The sequence below is a fragment of the Telmatherina bonti genome (assembly GCF_933228915.1).
Source record: "Telmatherina bonti genome assembly, chromosome: 3".
NCBI classification, from domain to species: Eukaryota; Metazoa; Chordata; class Actinopteri; order Atheriniformes; family Telmatherinidae; genus Telmatherina; species Telmatherina bonti.
The window spans coordinates 13,202,508-13,220,563 of NC_136621.1; the positions used below are offsets into that span (position 1 = coordinate 13,202,508).

At 39.4% G+C, this 18,056-nt stretch overlaps 1 protein-coding gene across 1 annotated transcript in view; it reads left to right on the top strand.

The window, feature by feature from the left end:
* The window catches only part of LOC306775015 (endonuclease V-like), a gene marked incomplete at its 5' end in the record, with an annotated part of 101,689 nt that overhangs the window by 39,018 nt on the left and 44,615 nt on the right, over positions 1-18,056 (top strand). Inside the window, one exon of the mRNA XM_079265221.1 lies at positions 9,095-9,164. Within this exon, the coding sequence (XP_079121347.1) occupies positions 9,095-9,151 (57 nt within the window). The 3' untranslated portion in view covers positions 9,152-9,164. The remainder of the gene's footprint in view (positions 1-9,094; positions 9,165-18,056) is intronic.

An 18,056-nucleotide genomic window follows, 5' to 3' on the forward strand; every position in this document is an offset into this window, starting at 1 on the left:
AAAAAAAAAAAAAAATTCATCTGTGGAACAGACAGGAATAAAAAAACACCATTTTAACCAGCCGTATTAAACGATTGGGCGGTGGTGTGAAGGGGATTGTAAGCACAATGAATGCTAACCTTACCAGGATTCACTTGAAAGCAGACTGAGACCCCCAGATTTTAAGTGGACTTGAGTTCACACTATTTACTTTAATTCATCTGCTTTTAGACCGTTGTTTTCTTCATTTCCTCTGCAGCCTAAAGACTGCTGCTCCCTCTCCTCATGCAGTCTTCAGCTTGCTCAGTCACTGATTAAAGTGAACTTTTCTTAGTTTTCTTCAGGACTGAAAACATGCCGTCAGTCAGGGACTACGAGCTTTCAACAGTTTCCAGTCTGTGGGAAACCTTACTGGATCTGACACAACTGAAGTCTCCATTTGGGGCTTGTGTAGATGGTGGTAGAGGAGTGCTAAGTTTTAATCCTATTCTATTCTGTTCTAGTCTACAGTCACTGAGCAGATGCTTTTCTGTAAAGCAACTTATGAGTTCTGTGAAAGGTTTAAAATATATTTTATTGTTGGACTTTAATTTCACTTTGATTTTACATCATTTTTGTTTCGAGCTGCTGAAAATGTCAGAAGGTGCATTTCTCCCTTCCTGTTTTCTCTTCACTTCAGCTTCAGTCTTGTTTTGCACAGAAGCTAAGAAAACAATGATGCTCTCATAAAACTTATTTTGACGTCTTTGTCTGAAGTTTTGAAATCTGAAGGCAAGGGGTCTAATGTATGCTTCGGTACGAACATGTGTGAGGTTTGGATATGAGCAGACTGATCCAGCGGTTTCCCTCTTGTCACTTTAACATGTTAGTGAGGCAGTAGTAATTAGTCTTGCTGATATTTTATGATTCAGAAATATTTTTTTACGTTTTAAAGACATGTTTCAGTCAGTACCAAGGTGTTGAATCAACAGTTTGATAGCCTCTCAGTGGTATTTGTATGCCAATGCAGGTTCCACCCTGACAAAATCTGGATCTCCATCAAGAATAGTTGGCTATGGTTATTTCTGTATGTCTTGTAGTGTTTACAAAATTGGCAAAAACCTCCTACCATCCTAATTCAGAGTCCAGCGTTCCTGTTGGTCTTTCATTTCAAGTGTTTCCAACCACAGCAAAACGCCTCCTGCCTAGATTGATCCCTTTCCCCCTATATGCCGCTTTTGAACAGCAGGGCTGGAAAAACAATGCAAAATTAATCAAAACTGACATTTATAACCAATAATTGATGTAATTTTGCTAATGTCAATTATCTAAAATGTTTGGGAATTTACATTTTTTCTTAAATAAATTGAAAAATATTAATTAAATGGCCATATATATTATAATAGTGTGTGTTTATTTGAACTTATTTCACAGTAAATGTGCTTCTATTGTGAAAACATTTGCTACAAGGTAACCTGATCAGTTAATCATGACGCCGATTTGAGTCCCTATCAACAGTCTGCTGCAGGTCTGCATAAAGGTGTGAAAGCTCTGCTTTCCAACACAGCTACAGAGTAGTCTGCTGAACGGACCAGATCAGTCTAATCCAGAGTTTAGTCATGATCCCAACGCAGCACTTCCATCAAAACCTTTGATGCAAAAGGCCAATTTTAACCGGGCATGTGTATTGCGATCCAATATATCCCAGAAGGGTCTTGTCGCGGCTCCCTGCTAAATATATATGCCAGGTATCTTTGTGATGGACCAAAACATCTGGTAAATTTCTAAATAAAGTCCTGCGTGCAAGTTTGCGACCACTGAACTCTGTAAACATTACATCCTTACCAGTGAAATAAGTTAGGTCAGGGGACTTGAGTGTTTTTTTTTTTCCCCATCATGTATGATGAGATGTTTAACATGGAAGTGAAAAATGACAATTTTATACAACACCACACATCCTTTTTACAAGGACAACAGCAGAAAGGAGAAGTGGGGTACCGAGATTTCAGCAGTTTTGGGAATGTGGTGTGTTTCACATAGTTTTTTACATATAAGTGTCACAATGAGATGTTGTGACTCTACTGTGGTTTATGGATTAACGGCAGCAAACATTTGGGTAACTGGTTAAATTGCTTTAATATGTTTATACTGGTAGGACAAGTAGTAAGACTGGAGTAATGGGTAAAGTAGGTTTAAGGCTCCTAAAGGATGTGCAAGAAACTGATGTTTTACTTACCTCTGATTGTCTGTGCTTTCCAGGACTGAGTAATGGAGAAAAGACACCACAGGTGTTCAGGCGCCTTCTAATGGTTCCGGGGGAGGGAACTGAAGCAGTGGAGTAAATGAAGGGGGATTTTGTGGAGAATGGATTTTTAGAGTGGGGTTAATCAGGGGCTGGATAATTTAAGTATGATTGTTGGGGTGGTTAGAGCTATGTAAATATATGTATAGTTTCTGTTAAAATGTTAATGTAAATATCTTTGTGTTTTCTGTGTATATAGCTGTTTTGGGAACCTGGGGGAATGGTATTTTCCAGTTAAGCTTGGTTATATAAGCAGGCAGTTTTAATCAGTCGGGTTGGTTCTTTGAGTATGGAAAATAAAGGTTGACAACTATATGTCCAGTTGTTTGCCTCTTCTGTGTGCTTCCCATGATGTTTGCCTCCGAGACTGCTGACTGAAGTTCACAATAAGTATTCTCTTTTCTATGTGCTCTCCCCATTCTACTAGGCAATATGCTTGGAAAGAACAGTAAAGTGATATACCTATTCAAAGAACGTGTGATTTTGCTGATGAAGGATGCACACTGCACAGTGGATGCCCTGTGTCTGATAGGCTCCCGGTGTGAATTGCCATAATGTAGAGTTCAGAACAAAAATGCGGTGCAGCCGGAACGCAGTGCACACTTATGAGCTGGAAATTTGGGGTTAGGACTAACAGATCTCAGCACTTTAGAGAATAATGAGCTCCTTAATAAGATGTAGGGGTAACCCGGTTAACCTGAGCACCATCAAGCATTCAGTGTCTCCGGTAGAATCAGCAAGCTGGAAGCAGTTCTTTGAGGACCAGGACAGCCAGAGCTGAGACCTGCTTGGTCCAGAAAGTGGAGGAAACATCAGAGATTAAAGCTTCTCTGAAGAGAACACAACAGGACTTTTAAGACCAACAGCACCAGTGGCAACAGGAGGAATCTGGTCTCCTCACTGAGCAGAAAGAATCCTTCATGAACCACTATGCCACTGTGCATGTATTCAGTAGTTCATAAATTTATTTTCTAAACCTATAATTTCCCCTTTTTTAATATAACTACTCTCTGAAAAAACATAGTTCATAAATGTACCTTTATGGGTATTAGGATTGTTACTAGGGTGGTACCGTCAAACTGGTGTACCCTGAACTGTAAAGTTTACTGTAAAAGTTACTTAAACTGGTCTGGTCCTAATCAGGTACAAACTGTACTGCCGAGAGTACAACAGCTGTACATTTAAGTGCTTTATATCTCTACAGGTACATTTAGGTACCTAATTCTCTGAAACTGTAGTTGTTGTCAAAAATGGTCCAATGACTGGAAGGTTGGTAGTAGGAAACCTGCTGCTCCAGTCAAGCCAGTCAAGACTCCCTTCCAGTGTCGGCATCGGCGCTGGTGTATGAATGTGAATTGGTTGTCACCTTTCTGTCAGTGTTCCCCAGTGTGCAGCTACACATAAACACAGTTGGCCTCATTCACCAACATCTTCTTATGAATCTTCATAAATTTGTGTTTAAGTTGTACTTAAAAAGTCTTTTTCTCAAAGTTCTTTTTACAAAAACCCATGAACTCATGAACATGTTGAGAGCAGACTTGTCTGTATCTTACTTCTTAGACTGGTGAAGAGCAACCTCTCCTAAGTTGAAAGGACGGCTCAGCTGGTTCTACTTTACATTGGTAAATGCTCAATAAATGCCCATTGAAGGACAGACGAGGACAAATAAGCATATTGACAAAAAGGTGAGTGAAATAAAAAAAGCTATAACAATCAAGATGTGCACTGAAGCCATTTTCCATTTTTCAGTTTCAAATGTGTTATTTATACCACATGATGAGCTTCAAATGATGTAAAAACAGCTTTATTCTCAAATTTGTCATTATTCGTCCTGAACTTGGACAGCAACCTGCAGTCTGGTCCCATGAGAGTGTCAGGATGCACATCCTTGCAGTGTCATGGCTAAAGAGGATGCCATAAAATAAATGATCATTACATAGTCTGCTGTACCCTTTGCAGATGGTAAAGCAAATTTCCACCTGCTGTGGCATCATTTTAAAATGCAATTCTCTAGTGAGGAAGTGCTGCATCTGATGAATCCTCCAGGTGAGTCCAGTAGGTGTTATTAACCAGGCGGCCATGACAAAACCTTCATTATTTTGTAAAACTTATCATCTCAAAAAGACACTGTTGTGATGAATTTGATAATTTAACTTTAAATTCTGCAGGTGGACAGTTGTTACTTATTTAGCATCGGTGCACAGATGTGCACATCAGCATCCCACTTCTCTGATTCTGTCACGATGAGTGGTGCTGGACATGTGGACCCAAATACAGGACTGGAGGTAGGATTGCTGAATCTAAATGTTTAATCCAAAAGACTTGACACAGGAGCGCAGGAAGCTAACAAAATGAACTAGCAACGAGGAACAGAAACCAACGGGGTGTAAATCCACAGGAACTAACCGAGACACAGGTGAAGTGAATGAACTAAACGACACCAGGTGAACTAATGGAACAGGAAACCAGACATGAGAGAATTAAACAAGAAAAACTACAAACTAAAACGGGAAACCAGAACTAAGATACAAAACACACATCATGACAGATTCCGTCACTTTCACACACTCTAAACATAAAACTGTTGGTGTGTCTGTATGCCAGTGTTTTTTCTCCCCCTCATTCATCAGGTCCGGCTCCATCAATAAGTCAACCAGTTACACAGCAGCTGCTTCATTGTGACATGGCTGCCTTCATAACACGCATGGAGATGTGAGCAAGCAGTAGATAGTTTTTCTTTAAATCTATATCTGAGTTGAACATCAGCTTGGGTTCAGACCGCATCATCTTGAGATTTTGGAAACTGATGGGTGGTTTTTTTTTCTGATTTTGTGACATTTTATGGATTTAAAAACAAACTTTTGACAGATTAAATCTTGATAAATGTCATGTCAGGCTCACTTGATAGCTGCGGTGCACACATCCTTTCCTGTTTGTTTCGTTCTAAAGCCAGATTCTCTCCAGAGCTTCTTGTTGACTTGATACTGGCAGCAACGCAACACAGCGTGTTCAGTGCAATTTACAGGGAATAGACAAGTTTTTAGAAAAACTGAGAGGAAGAGGAGCTCACACAGCTGTAGAACAGTCACTCAAGCAAAGTGATCCCCCCCGAACATCAGTGAGGACACCGGAGCTCCACTTGTGCCAGCTACCAGTTGGCTTGCGTAACTTTTCTCAACGTGCCAAGAGGATGTGACTGATTTATATCGCGGAGCACACCTTCAAGCCCTGAGGCTGTCTGAATGGTAATTTATGCCTGTCTGACATTGTGGAGCTGTAGTCACTGGACTGTGGAGCTCCACGGGGAGACGGGAGGAGAGTTGAAGAGAAACATAAGAGTAGCCGTGGGGTTGATATGACAAGAAAGATGGGAAGAAGGAGATGAGCAGGACAAGGTTTGAATAGAGTCATAAAAGGATTTGGTTTGCGGGAAAAAAAACTGGGGAAGGTGAATTCCAGGGAGAAAGAGAATTATGAGAATGATTTGGAAAAGGATAGAAAGAACGAGGGAGTGGTGCATGTGGGTATAGCTGCAGGGCTTTAAGGCCTTTGGAGGAACTGGAGGATAAAAACCAACCCCATACCACCAGACCAAAGCCTTTATTTTGCTTGTGTCTGTGTGTGTGTGTGTGTGTGTGTGTGTGTGTGTGTGTGTGTGTGTGTGTATCAGGGGGATTCATGCACCAAAATCTCCCGCAAACCCAAAAGTATGCATCTGTTTACCTGCTGTTTCTCAGACCAATTGACAGCAACTGATTTGATATAAAATTAATACAATCCAAATGAAAAATAAGAGATATAATAAATTACAAATATGGAAATATGAAGACGATCACTATATTAATTTTGCCAGTGTTACAACATCAAGGTTAACAAAGCCAACCTTTTTCTAAAAACACGTCAGCTTGTTCCCCTTTCTGCTTTCATCCTATTTACTTATTTTATTGTTTAGTTTTCTGAGTAGGACTTTATGTTTGTGATTGGAGGATGCTGTTTCCATTTTGGTGCTATAAGAAGTTATTTGTTGTCTGAATTATAAAATATTGTGATGTCTGACAGAACCCATCAGGAAGAGAAGTTGTGAATGGATGGTTTAACCCATTTGGATAAACTCTGAACATAACTACCATGGTAACCTAGCCAGCTTATGAAACAAGAGAAGATGAAAACAAACCTTCTGGCTATTTTGTTCTTTAATTTAATGTGTATAAATGTTGACCAATTTGACTTTTCTTTTTACCCAATCTGGCTGAGTGGAAGGGCTGATCTGATTTTTAGGATTGTTTTACAGAGATTGAGTAGAAATTGTTTGTGGGGAATGGAAAGTTCAGAAAGTCTGCTCATGTTGCCTTTGTGTTTGATTTGTTTATTATGTTATCTGATGTTGGCTGCTTTACTATAATATTAGTAATTACTTTATCCGATCAAGCCTTTGGTGTGGCTTCTTATCTATATTTTCAAACAGACACTTCAAATTGGTTTAAACCATTACTAAAAATCTTCTTTCCTTCCAGAGCAATTTGCCCCCTGGCAATGAAATTTCACTAAATTATCAGTGAGATCATGAATATAATTGGTGCTTTAACTGAGTAACTGAAGCAGTTGAACTTGGAAATATCATGGCAGTATATTCATGCTGAAAAGAGACATTTAAACCTTAATCATACTAAAAACTCAGACTTAAGCATTGCCTTGCCCCAATAACCTTTCAGCACATTAGTACATTTAAAGCTTAAAACTGGGGTAAGTAATGATGGGCAGCTGGCAAGATGTGAAAGTGGCACCCTGTCTTGGCTCCTCCCCCTCTGGTTTTGCTCCTTGCGTGATCCAAGGCTTTTTTTTAATTTGCAGCTTTTTCCACCAACAATTTTTTCTTGCTCGGCTGTTTAGCGGGAGGAGGCAAATAAACTGAGCCGTGTCGGGGAAATCCTTCCTGCATTTTCTCAGCCATGTTTGCCTTCCGAGTTTCTTCTTCACTACTTTGTATTTTCATCCTGACACGCTATTCATATGCAGGGTGTGGCTATCAGGTATGCACTGCTGGAGGGGGAGGAGGGGAGCTGGGAGAAGAAGTTCACGAAATATTAGAAATGAACAACTCCATTTTGGTTCGAACGTTTTGATTGGTCAGAATTTTTACAGATTTACAGTAAACTGAGGGGTCTAACTATATTTCTTATTCTTCATGATTACAAAATGTATTGACTACTATCAGGATGAGGAGCCAGTTCAGCCAGAGTAAAAAAAAATGTCTCTGAGAAAGATTACCTACTATAGCTTTAAAGCTTATGTGCTTTATATAAAAACACTCGGACTCATTCATGCATTAAATAAAAACGGACGTCACTTTGCAGCTTCCTGTGATTCTGCATGTAGAACAATCTCATCTTGAACTTTGTAGCTGTTACAGAAAGCCATCTTTACAGTCGTCCCTTTAAACATTATTTCCTACATGTTTGTGTCTTTATTTGATTAGAAAATAAGGAAATAATAAATCCAGCCAATGGGTTGGCCTCTCTGCTGAAGAAACCTGATGTCTTTGTTGCCTTCACCCTAACTGGACACAGACCAGGGTTTTTTTTTGTTTGTTTTTTTTCCGCTAACTCACACTTCAATAACTTCAGAAAGTTAAAGACTGTTATGGCCTTTTACATCTTCTTGGTGTCTGTGTTTCTCTGGTTAAGGATTCTATGTAAGATGAAGCATCTGTCCTGATAATGGAACTAGATTGTGATATTTGCTTGAGGTACTTAACAGTATAAGCAAAGGTTTGGTAACTGGGTGGGCTGTTGGGTCTTTTGGTTTTTTTCAAGGGAGAGATGGTTTGGCAGAAGTCTGTGCTCTCTAGGTGAATTAATCTGCTATAGCAGCTGTATTTTTATTAACACAAAAGGATTTCTATTCTATTTACACTCCAATCCTGTCTTGTCAATATCTCATATGAAGTGAAAAAAGTTATGTTTAATCAAGCCTTGCGATGGACTGGCGACCAGTCCAGGGTGTATCCCGCCTTTTGCCCAAAGACAGCTTTGATAGACTCTAGCTTCCCCACGACCCTTCAATAGACTAAGCGGTTCAGATAATGAATCAACGAACGAACGTTCAATCAAAAAGTATTGATAGCATCTCTTTGAGGCTATTAGGAAGAAAAGAAAATCAGAAACTGACTGAGCTATATTAACTTTTCTTCCACTTTTTACATTTTTCCCCAAATATTCATTTAGATCAGACTCTTGTTTAAACAGTTGAGCCATACTCAAACCAGGAAGTAGGATAAAAAAAAAATCTTATTACTTGATGAACAAAGATCAAATCACATATTCACCAATATATTAATTTTTTTATCCTTCAAAGATCAAGATGAGATTGTTGTCAGTACTGGTACATGACCATTGTCACCCTTAAGAACCCACAAATATGGTGCAGTTTCTGAGACATTTTGGATTCTTCATGGTAAAAAACTTTGTTCAAAATCCTGTGGAACCCAATCTGATTTTTGTCTTGTGCCCCTTAATGGACACCAGAAGGCAGATTACACTGTAAAAACTTTGACCTATGGTAATCAATGGTAAATATCCCAAAGTATCCCAGATTTTTTTTATTTTATTTTACATTTTGATAAAGGGACAAATAAAGACCTCATATTAAACCACTTATCTAATCTTTTTTTTTTCTTGTCTTGGGTTATTATGGTTTAATTTGACATTAATGTACCAGATTTATTTGTAGATATGTAAAATATGTTCATTTAAAAGGAAGACATGTTCAACGAGAGCTTTAGGTAAAACGTTAAATCGGGCCTGTTTTCTTCTTTTCTTCTTTCATTCTCATCAGGCCGACATTCGCTCCAGAGAATACCTCCGCAAACACTTCCCAGCTGCAGATACATGAGCCATAGCATGAGGTAAGTGGAAGATCCCCAATAACACGTTGATTCGTACACACACACACACCACCATTGTATGAATTGTCACTGAAGTGATATACAGTCTTAAAATAGCTTGAAAAGCCACTGCAAGTAACTCTTCAGGGAAATTCCTCCAAATCCCAAAGTAAAGTCCAGTCTCTCTGTAAAATACGTAATCATTCTGTGATTTACTTATTGAACCAGGAAAGATAATTACAGACAAGGAAAAAAGCAGAGAGTGGTCTTCAGAGATGGGAGAGTATTTCTTATAGCCTCATCAGAGGCGGAGAAGGTTATAATCTGTGAAACAGAAAACAGTTAGAGCTCCCTTACAGAAAAAAACAGCATTGGTTCCCACATGGATCACATAAAAAAGTTTTAAACCCATGTGTTTGTAGATATGAACTACGTGTGGTTTACATGTGCTTCAGATGTTTTCACATAACATGAAAACGGTCCAAAGCCATATGTTTGCACATATTGTTTACATGTGCATGTACATTTGGTGCGCATGTGGTGTTTCTGTAAGAGCTTACACAACGGCAATCCTGATATCACTTTCATTGGAAGTGATGTCAGAGGTCAGCGAGCAAGCTGCAGGGCTGCAGATCATTTTCATGAGCCTCAGTCTGTTCGGTCTGTCAGTAAACAACACCATACTTCAGCAAAAGGGGAAAGTTTAAGAGTTTAAGGGCCTTTGACAGCTTCTCTGCAGTTTTACCAGGGTGTGGATGGGGCAGAGGTGACCTGAGGATGCCTCAGGTTAAGCGCAGGGATGCAGGCAGTGAGAGTGAGAGAAAAACCTTTGATCCTGTGATACTCATCTGAAATAACAGGCTGCACTGCTGGATTTGACCCTCCCTTCTTCATTACAGATGAAAGCTGCAGACCATTAGTGCATTCAGATGCTTCAGAAATGTAATCATCATTCTGCCTCACCCTCCAACTTCTAGAGCCTTTAAACGTGTACAGAATCAGACTTATCGAGGCTGAACTGGAGATGCACTAGTGAGCTCACACTCACAGCTTTGCTTACATGTAGCACATAGAGATGTGTGCACTCCATGTCCCTCGGCACCTTGCTTGGTAACATAATAGGATGTCCATGTGCATCCGCTTGGAAGCTCCCTGACGTGGTGAATCCTCTGAGCGTGCTCCACACTTTGGTCAGCCTCTCAACAAAGAGACTGAGGCAGGGAGAGGGGCTTTGTGCTGATTCGGCAGGGCTGTAGCTGGTACCTCTGGGCCATAACCCAGCTTTTACCCTTTCACTCACTCAACAAGCTCCAAGCCCGTTTGAACAGACACGCTGTGCATTAGCCACTGGAGCTAGTTGAAGCTTCAGGTGCAATTTATGCTACATTACATAATATAAATGTGTGGATGGGTGAATCTTGGCCATGACTTACTAGAAAGGTTTTTCACATATCCCAAGACCCTGGTTATGTTTTGGCACATGAAGCGCTTGTCTTTGGTTGGGCTGGGCGATATGACCAAAATTTCATGTCCTGATATAGCTCATAACGATATAAAATTCATTCATTATCCTAACCGCGTAATCCGATGAAGGATCACGGGGAAGCTGGAGCCTATCCCAGCAGTCTTTTGGGCAAAAGGCGGGGTACACCCCGGCCACACAGAGACAAACAACCATTCATGCACACACTCACTCCTATGGGTAATTTAGAGTAACCAATTAACCTAACATGCATGTCTTTGGACGGTGGGAGGAAGCCAGAGTACCTGGATACACGGGGAGAACATGCAAACACAGAAAGGCCTCTGTCCAAGCCTTCCCCCAGCTGAGAATTGAACAAGTGACCTTGCTGTGAGGCCACAGTGCTAACCACCATCCCACCGTGCAGCCCACAATATAAATTGTTTGTGTAATTTTGTGTCAGTCATCAGTTATTTGTCAGATATGCTTGGCAACAGCAGGAAATATGACCGTATGACGTTTCACAGGTAATTTCCTGTTGCAGTGTTTGTGTCTGGAGTTCATAATGAGCTTTCACCACCACTTGATGCTGCTTTTGCTGCTATTGCTCATTGACACCATTCTTTATTCTGTATTCTTTATCCTGATTCTTGTGCAGATGATAAAATGAGTTAGTTGTGTCGGAGTCTGTTGTTGGGACTGTGAGCTAGTCTGTTGCCTGTTACTATCCATGCGACAGAAAGTTCCCCTCTTTTATGAACAATCTCATTAGTTTTGGTTGGCAAGTCATCGTTTAGTGAATTATCCTGCTTCGAAACACATCTGCTACTGTACTCCACCATGTTTGTTTATATATTGCAGCGTGCATGCCGTAAAGCGCATCTTGATATAAAATACTGCACCAAAGCACCTTATTGTAGCGTAAACGATAGAGCCTCATATGAAACAATAGACATTTTTTATTGTCCAAACGATATATATCATCATATCGCCCAGCCATAATCTGTGGAGAATGTTTAATTACTTTAATGATTTTTAAATATTTCAACAAAAGACTAATTTTGTGAAACTTCTGTTAAAATTTCAACAGAAGCAAATATTGAAGTGATTTTACACAAATGATTTAAGTGAGTTTAAACCTGCTAATGTCTCAAAAAGCTGTTGGTACATCAATTACCTCAGTGTTGTTAAATAAATAAAAACTGCTGCTTCTGCTTATATTAACATATTGTGAAAAAATGACAAGTTCAAGGAAAATGGGAGGGGAATTCTTCAGGACTGTGAAAGCAACACTACATACTTTTAAAACTGAGCCTCTGACTTGTTTTTATGTTATTCTGACTGTCATTGATTACATTCCTGGAGCCGTTGTTGCGTCATATGCTAGCAGCTGAATATCACCACATTGGCTATTTTACACCATTATGCACCATGGCCGGTTCAGCAAAGAAAGGCAAGAGGACGATATCAGAAGAAGTGAGGGGACTTTTGAAGATCTTTCTTTGGCTACAGACTTGTACATTTCACAAGAATGTTTTTGTTGAGCCACACAGACCATTGTGACCTTGTGTCACATCCTTTCTTCTCATTTCCTCAGTTGCATGTTTGAACAGCTACCCGATAACACATATTGACAGACAAATTTTTTTTAATTTAAATTTTTTTTTTTTTTTTACAAAAACAAGTAAAAGAGAAACAATTAAGCTTTTATATTAAAATGAAACAATACTTGGATTGACCATCAGCGTCAAAAGATAAGGAGGAAACAGCTAATCCTGGATAAGTAAAAGATGATGCATCACTCTAAATAGCTTTAGAAATACTATAATAATGTTTTTTCAGTCAGTTAGCTGATTTTCTGGAGAGATTTAAAGCGTTCAGAGGTTTGTCTTTCTTCTATGAATAACTGGTGTTGATGTCCCACTTGACAGATCTGTTGTGTTACACATCAGAAACATGATAATTTATGTTTAAACTACTTTCTTTATCTGCCAAATGCACCATTAATTATTGTCTAACCGACTTAGTGCAGACACATACAACTCATTAAGGTTGAGCTGATTGAAGACTCTTGTGAAGGCAGACAGAGAAGCTGTCACCTTTAAAATGTTAACCTGAACTTCCTGATGCTGTGGGCAGCAAGTGGCTCGACAGCAGACTGGGATGTGTGTGTCTCTGGCTAGCAGTGGGAGAGAAATGCTTTCTGTCTCTGTCAGAGGGAGGAAAGAAACATGAAAAATGGAGCAGCAGGAGAGGAGATGAGAAGATCCCAAGAGAAGGGAAGCAACATGACTGCAAAGGGTGTGAAAAAGGGCAATTAATGGAAGAAATCAATGGTTAAAAGGGTGAAAATGAAAGAGTCTAAAGATAGTCAGTAGACAGAGTTTAAGAGAACGTTTCTTGTTTATGAAATGAACTACTGCAGCAAAAAATACAAAAGTTTCTGCAATGCTTCTGCCCGGTCATTTCTGTCAAGTTCCACCGCTGTTCTTTTACTCTTGTCTTTTATTGTCCCATTTCTGCAGTTGTTTTGGATAACAAGCATATTTAGTTTTATCCCTTTTCCACAATCAGTCAACCATTACAGCAGCTTCCCTTTTACACCCGGTGATATTTACGGTTTACATCCACCCTGATATTTACAAAACGTCTAACTAATCTTTAAAACCAACAAATACATGTCTACAAACACAGAAAGGTCTTCACATATAAACAACCCAAACAACCAAAAACAAACATGAAATGAATAATAGAAAAAAAAGGAAAAGGACAATAATAATCTAGTGTGAGTACCTGCCACAAGCCCTCCTTCACTTCTGTATTTTACAGAAGTTGAGCTTTTTGTTTTTGCTTTTTGCCCTGTGAAGTCGGTCATGCCTGGACTGTGGTTTATCCTTCATCTGATCCGTTCCACAACTTCACCCTGCAGACAGAAATACCAGAGTGCTCACCGTCATTCTTCCACATGGTTGAAGTTAAACTTTTACCTGAAATTTGACATTCTTTAGATAAAAGTTGTAAAAAGTTTTGTTTTTGTATGCATAAATATTGACGTGTAAATAAACCTACTAGAAGCAATGAGCTTGTCCCATTTCCATTCCATCCATTTATCAGCTGCATGATGTTCCAAATGACACAATATTAGCTTACTGTCAGGATTGTTAATTCTGATCAAACTAAGTTTTTATTTTAGAAATTTCACAAGTGACTACATTTAGTGACTCCTTTGGATTTTCTTCAGAGCAAGAGAAAAAACATTTGCCTTTTTTACAGTATCTGATGTTTAGCTAAATGAGTTGTGAACTTTTACCTTTAGCCGTCTACAGAAAGTTATATAAACATTTCACCCATTTTTTGGAAGCTTTATGTTCCCTAATATTACATCTATAATAAGAATCTGACTTTGACTGACCCTTCATCTTATTACTGTGTCTCAAACCTGCAACTCTTCCTCATCCTCTCCTCCGTCACTTTCAAGCTCACTGTCATCTCTGTCTGATGTCTCTGTGAGACAACACAGCTTGACTAATGGCTGAATGTGTCTAAAATGATCAAATATACTTTGTTACATGCTTTTTAAAAAAAAAAGATTTACAGCAAATTTGAACACATTGAAAAAAAATGCGCAACTTGCAGGCTGTGTCTTGCAGCTCTGCTTCCAGACAGGATGGCTCTCTTCCAAGAAAACAGTCATATGCACATCAAACCTTCGTTTTTATTGAATGATTTTGGAGAACATTATAATGTGGTGTATTAATACAGTAGCCATCTGTTTTCTAGTTGGCCTTACTGACTTGCCGTATACTCAGTTATTGGGCCTACTGCACATGTTCCCAGAGACCCAAAAGAAGTGACTGTTTTCTGTATCGTTGTTATGCTGTCCCTTCCCTCGGTGATATAAAGTGGTGAAACGTGTGCATTGCCTCGTTATTCAAGTACACTACATATAAATATGCTATTTTCAAAGAAAAGTAGGACTCCAGCACAGGGGAAAAGATAGGAAAATAGTAAATGGGTTTCCTTCTTCCTTTTCAGTTGGTGCTTTCAAGTTATTGTGTGAAAATGCAGAAAATGTGACGATTCTAAAATATTGCCAAAAATGTTTTGGAAAAAAAGCCCTCTGCGATTTAATAAAAAAAAGGATCTTAAATGAATAAATCTACAGCTGTATGGAGCATGTAAATAAATGGAGATGATGTTGTATTGAGAAGATTTTAATCCCACTAACTTTCATTGAGCCACCAGGAAACTCAGTTATAGAGATTGATTCAATCAAGTTCGTGCTGTTATCCAAACTCTCCTGCCCTTTGCAGAAACTCTGAAAATGTCATGGACAATGTTGGAGTTGCAGTTTGCCCAAGATGGGACCAGTGAGCTCTGCTGGTTGCAGTCACACTGATTAAAAGCCCTTATGGTGAGAGAAGGAGGCTGTTTGTTGCTGGAGGTGTAATTCAGCATGAATATTTTCTGGAGGACTGAGCTGCAGGGAAAGTCAGTGTGTCTCCAGGTCCACTTTCTATCACTGTCAGCCTGACATTTGTTGAACACCATCACTCTTTCTCATCTCACTTTGGACTTGTAATTTGTGTGAAAATGTGTGAGTGTGTGTGTTTCTGGCTGATGACAGGCCTTTTCTCAAAGCTTTGTGTGTTTTGATTGGTCAACTCCATGAGCCTGAGCTGGCACCATCCACTCTGTTCTGTTTGAGAAATCATTTCATTGTACGGAAGCACAGCATTGCGATACAAACATTCACTCCTTTTGTTATTAAATGAGACACAGAAACTACTTATTGCATTTTATTTTGGTTAGTGATGACTGACAGTGATGAGACAGACTGAATACAAAAAACTGAGTTGGATTCCATTGGAACACGTGCAAAAGTATCGGTGTGTAATTTCACAAGATATTTTGTCAAAACAAAGAAAATACAACAAGTAAACAAATTGACTCACCCTGTCTGAAAATGGACATATAATATGCAAACACACTGGCCAAAACATCACTGTTTTATGGAACATGCAGGTGTCTGCCTCCGGTGGTTAAAAGCCGTTCCCCCTCTTATCCACTAGGGGCTCCAAAACAGAGCAATTCCCATGTTAAAAAGGCCAACTTCACAGCAGAAATAAACATGTTTACAGCCTGGTTCAAAAAGCCATTTTAGGTTTAATAGGTCAGGTCTACCTTCACGACAACTGTGGGGGGAGAGAATTTTTTTCTAACTCCTCCATTTACAAGTAATTTCATCTGGAAATTCGGCATATTCAGCGAATATCGGGTACTTGATTGACAAGTACCCGATATCCTGCTGCAAGAAGAAGTAATGTTGAACAACAGTGGTTTTAAGCTGGTTAACAGCGTGACTTAGCTTTAGCCTGCTTATCTCCGTTAGCTGGTTAGCTCCTATTAGCTCTGGGTTCACTCGGTTAGCCCTTAGCTACAGGCAAGTTGGAGATCACTAGATGTCAATCATCCATGACACGCTCACAACCCCATCTTAGCTCCACCTCTTTGCCCATTTTTGTATTTTCCGGGAGAGATGACGCGCATGACGCTGCAAAGATAGCAATGGTAGGAACCGCCCACACAGATTCAACTCAGCTCTTCAGAAACCTATGGTTGACGTCACGGAGGCTCCGTCCATCTTTTTATATACAATCTATGGTAACATGTCGTAGTACTTGCCCAGGGGAGAAAGAGATACTCTGATTTAAACTGTGGCTCCTTTAGTTCTGGCAGTTCTCTTTGCTTTGGTAATACAAGGTAGAGATGTTCTCTCCCTTTCTTCATGCAAGCGACTGTAGCTGTCTTTAGAGGTAATGCCGGGTCCTGGTTGTCTTCAGGTGAACATTTAATGTCTTTATTTGCCATTTCGCTTTGAAAATACATGCTGCCATTACTGGCTTGCTGGAGCCTTTTATAGAGAGGAAGTACCGAAGGGAGAGAGAGCAGAAATTCACATGAATGTACATGAACACGCAGCTGGACTGGCTGGTGAACACAGGACTGGGAATCAGCGCAGAGAGGCAGTGTGTTGGGTCATGATATAATCCAGATGAAATGGCTCCTCAATTCTTCACATAGCCAATTTTTAATTCCTTCAATCCAGAAATGAGGAATTTTTGCTTATTGCCTCTTTAACGAAGAGGTTTTTAAAGAAATGAAAGGGGCTGCTATTGTAGGATTAATAAATTACTTGTACCAAAACTAAAAAACAAAAATTCATAACAGACCTGATGTGACAAGGACAGGAAGTAGCATAACCTACACAAGAGGTCAAACCAGCAAACAAACTGGACCAGTTCAGTGAACCAAAAGAAATATGGATCATGAAACACAGACATCAGAACCCGGTCTCATGAATGCCCAGAAGAAAACCAAGAAGCCGAATGAGGAAACGGAACCAGATATGATCCACGAATCTAACTAGAAACCAGCAGAACCAAAAGTATCACATTTATTATTTCTAAAAGATATTTGTTCATTTTTTTGTCAGTAATTTAAGAGTAGATTTTCTTCATGTGAGAAATGTGCACAGTCTTAAAGACGAACATGTCAAAACATTGTGTGTATGTGTGAGTGTGTGGCCAAAGTGTGTCCTGCAGGACCTTAGCCTCCGGCTGTGCGGGACAGACTGACCCAGACTGTGGATTGAATACACCTGATGCCGACTTTATGTCTTTGGGATATTAAATAAAACATGTTCAGATGACTCGGGGCACAAAGCTTGAATGGTATTTTCCTCCCCTCCTGCTTCTAGCTGTCTGGACTGCTCTTTTTCACACATCCTAACTTGTTTGTTCTGAGACTGAGGCAAGAAATGTAAAAGCTTCTTGTTAATGACAAGAATATTGTTATTATCAGATGACTGACATACCCCAGGGCGTTTGTTCCCTATTGACAATGTAATTATAAAGAGATTAAAAAGTTTCATTAAGGTGTGGTTTTATATAAATAAGCTCAAAGCACATTCCAGTGTTTTTGTTTGTGGAGTAAAATTTTTGTTGCATTTTAATTTCTGCCTTCAAGCAATAATGATTTTTCAGAGTATTTTCAGATCCTGTAATTTTTATAGCCACAGATCTGTTGAAGCTTCTTTCTGGGTGTTCATGGCCGTTGTCTGTTCATGCTTTGGAGTTGATGGTAGGGCTGGGGGATTAATCAGATTTTAATCTCAATTACAATCTGGGTTTTCAATGATCATAAAAATAAAAGGTTGCTATCATCCTTCTCTTAGCAGTTTCCTCTCCTGCTGTCTTCAGCTGCCAATCAAGCATCACTGACATTGCAGTGCTGTGCTGTAAACTCCTCCCGTTGGTTTCATTCTACCATGGTTGCAAACTTCACGACTTTCCTAACCCCTTTGGCAACTTTTTTTTTTTGTTGTTGTTAAAAGCGACAAATCTAGCGACTTTTACTGGACTTATTAGAGACTTTTCTGGTGTTTTGGC